The following is a 2,712-nucleotide window of genomic DNA, read 5'->3' on the forward strand; positions in this document are numbered from 1 at the left end:
GGAGAGAGAGAGAGAGAGAGAGTGGGAGAGAGAGAGAGAGAGAGAGTGGGAAAGAGGGAGAGTGGGAGAGCCAAAGGATTCTGGCACAAAGAGTACGTGAGTCATGGGGTGTGTGTGTGTGTGTGGGCGCATGAGTGTGTCTCACCATCCACCCAGGCCAGTGACATGGTCACGGGTTGGAAAACAGGTTACAGCAGCAGAACAGGAGGGTGGGCACTCGACCCCCTCCCAACCCCCACCACCTCTCCTGGGTTACTCCCGGTTATTACGAGGCTGCTAGAAATTGAGAACGGAGGGTTCTCCAGCAGGGGGTAGGGTGGGGGGGGGGGCGGGGGTGTCGGGGTAGAGGAGAGAGGGCGGGGGGCTGGGGGAGGGTTAAGAGGGGAGGGGGTCGGCAATGACAACCCTCTCCCCTTCGGTCTCCCGAGCCTCTTTTTCCTCACAGGGGGCGAGCGACGGGAGGGGGCAGGTACACAGTGAGGCGCCACCCCCTACCCGCTCGCCTCCCGTGAAACCATTCGTTCGCCGCGCTGCTCACGAGGTGTGGTAAGACACGGCCTTCTTGGGTGCTCTCGTTTCAGCCCTGCTGGAGAGGGAGGGCTCCCTCCATCGGCCGGAGCCCCTGCATCGCGGCTCAGCCCGGCTCTCGTTACGTCTTTTACCTCAATGCTTTGTATGTAATGTGTAAGTAAGTAAATTAAGTATGTATAGATATGAACACATCGTTCCGAATCGTAACCCTGCGGGCTAAGTGTCTGCCTCTGGCTGAACGCTGAACACCGTTGGCCGCCTGCCTCTGCAATGGTGCAGCACGCTCCTGAATCTCGCAGCCTGACGGGGAAGCACCGCACTGACCGACTGTTGGTTCAGGCTAAGAAAAATAATTGGCATTTAGGATTACACAGAAGGAGCAAATCAGATCGGATTAACATCACTAATTTTACACGGCCTGTTCCAGCACAATATAAAGCTCAGGGTGGGGGGGGTGGGGGGGGGGGGGCAGAGCGTAAAGGGAATTGGGGCAGGCTTGCTCATCCCGCGCTAGCCCACCGAGGGCAGCCTGTGCCGAGGTCCATAATCGCCGGGCCTTAGCACTGAGGGGGCAGTCGGCTCGAGAGAGCAGTGCCAACGAGCGGGCAGTGAGCGGGTGAAACCGTTCAGATTCGTGTCGGTGGGGGGGGAGGGTGCGCGGGGCTGCGCTGGAGTATCCAGGTCACTAGGACGAAAGGCAAGTCAGGGCATCAGTTCACCCGCCACTGCCCACTGGCGGGGGCAGAGCTGTCACAGAGAGGTCTCCGTGTGGCACTCGGAATGCCAGCATAAGCAGCAGGCTGCAACTACCAAGCGACTGTCAGGCTGGGGGCTGTTAGCTGGGGCTAAATTTCACGGGGAAATCACTGTCTACCCCTCCATGCCGTCCACCCGCCCCTCACAGCCAAGCTTTGGTTCCGCATAGGAGAGAGGTCCATTGGGAGCTGGAGCGATGCTGCCCCGCAGTGGCAAGGAGGTGGAAGTGCACAGCTCCAATGGAAACTGTCGGGCTGTTTGTCACATGTGAAAGGCTTGTCCTGGCTGGGGGTGGGGGATGCGGGTATGTGGTGGCGCCCGCGCCAGTCTCTGCCACAGCTGCCCAGCAAATACCCTCCCCCCCCACACTCCCAACCAGTGCCAGGTTTCCATCGCCAGTCACCACACAGGGATTTCCAGAGGGCGCCCCGGATCATAACAGGAGGGAGAGAAGGGAGGAAAGCATCTGCAGGGAAGAGGAAGGAAGCGTGTAGAGTGCGCAAGAGGGAGGGGGGAGGGCAGCGGGCAAGAGTGGGGAGGGCAGCGGGCAAGAGCAGCGGGCAAGAGGGGGGAGGGCAGCGGGCAAGAGGGGGGAGGGCAGCGGGCAAGGGGGGGAGGGCAGCGGGCAAGGGGGGGAGGGCAGCGGGCAAGAGGGGGGAGGGCAGCGGGCAAGAGGGGGAGGGCAGCGGGCAAGGGGGAGGGCAGCGGGCAAGGGGGGAGGGCAGCGGGCAAGGGGGGAGGGCAGCGGGCAAGGGGGGAGGGCAGCGGGCAAGGGGGGAGGGCAGCGGGCAAGGGGGGAGGGCAGCGGGCAAGGGGGGAGGGCAGCGGGCAAGAGGGGGGAGGGCAGCGGGCAAGAGGGGGGAGGGCAGCGGGCAAGAGGGGGGAGGGCAGCGGGCAAGAGGGGGGAGGGCAGCGGGCAAGAGGGGGGAGGGCAGCGGGCAAGAGGGGGGAGGGCAGCGGGCAAGAGGGGGGAGGGCAGCGGGCAAGAGGGGGGAGGGCAGCGGGCAAGAGGGGGGGAGGGCAGCGGGCAAGAGGGGGGAGGGCAGCGGGCAAGAGGGGGGAGGGCAGCGGGCAAGAGGGGGGAGGGCAGCGGGCAAGAGGGGGGAGGGCAGCGGGCAAGAGGGGGGAGGGCAGCGGGCAAGAGGGGGAGAGGGCAGAGGGGGGCAGCGGGCAAGAGGGGGGAGGGCCATCGGGCAAGAGGGGGGAGGGCAGCGGGCAAGAGGGGGGAGGGCAGCGGGCAAGAGGGGGGAGGGCAGCGGGCAAGAGGGGGGAGGGCAGCGGGCAAGAGGGGGGAGGGCAGCGGGCAAGAGGGGGGAGGGCAGCGGGCAAGAGGGGGGAGGGCCAGCGGGCAAGAGGGGGGAGGGCAGCGGGCAAGAGGGGGGAGGGCAGCGGGCAAGAGGGGGGAGGGCAGCGGGCAAGAGGGGG

At 65.9% G+C, this 2,712-nt stretch overlaps 1 protein-coding gene across 1 annotated transcript in view; it reads right to left on the minus strand.

Annotated features, from left to right (window-relative positions):
- Nucleotides 1–2,712, minus strand: part of LOC121274277 (CXXC-type zinc finger protein 1-like) — a 53,573-nt gene that overhangs the window by 19,335 nt on the left and 31,526 nt on the right. The window contains exon 2 of the mRNA XM_041181502.1: nt 663–858. Coding sequence (XP_041037436.1) covers nt 663–858 — 196 coding nt within the window. The remainder of the gene's footprint in view (nt 1–662; nt 859–2,712) is intronic.

Source organism: Carcharodon carcharias (genome assembly GCF_017639515.1).
Source record: "Carcharodon carcharias isolate sCarCar2 chromosome 35 unlocalized genomic scaffold, sCarCar2.pri SUPER_35_unloc_8, whole genome shotgun sequence".
NCBI classification, from domain to species: domain Eukaryota; kingdom Metazoa; phylum Chordata; class Chondrichthyes; order Lamniformes; family Lamnidae; genus Carcharodon; species Carcharodon carcharias.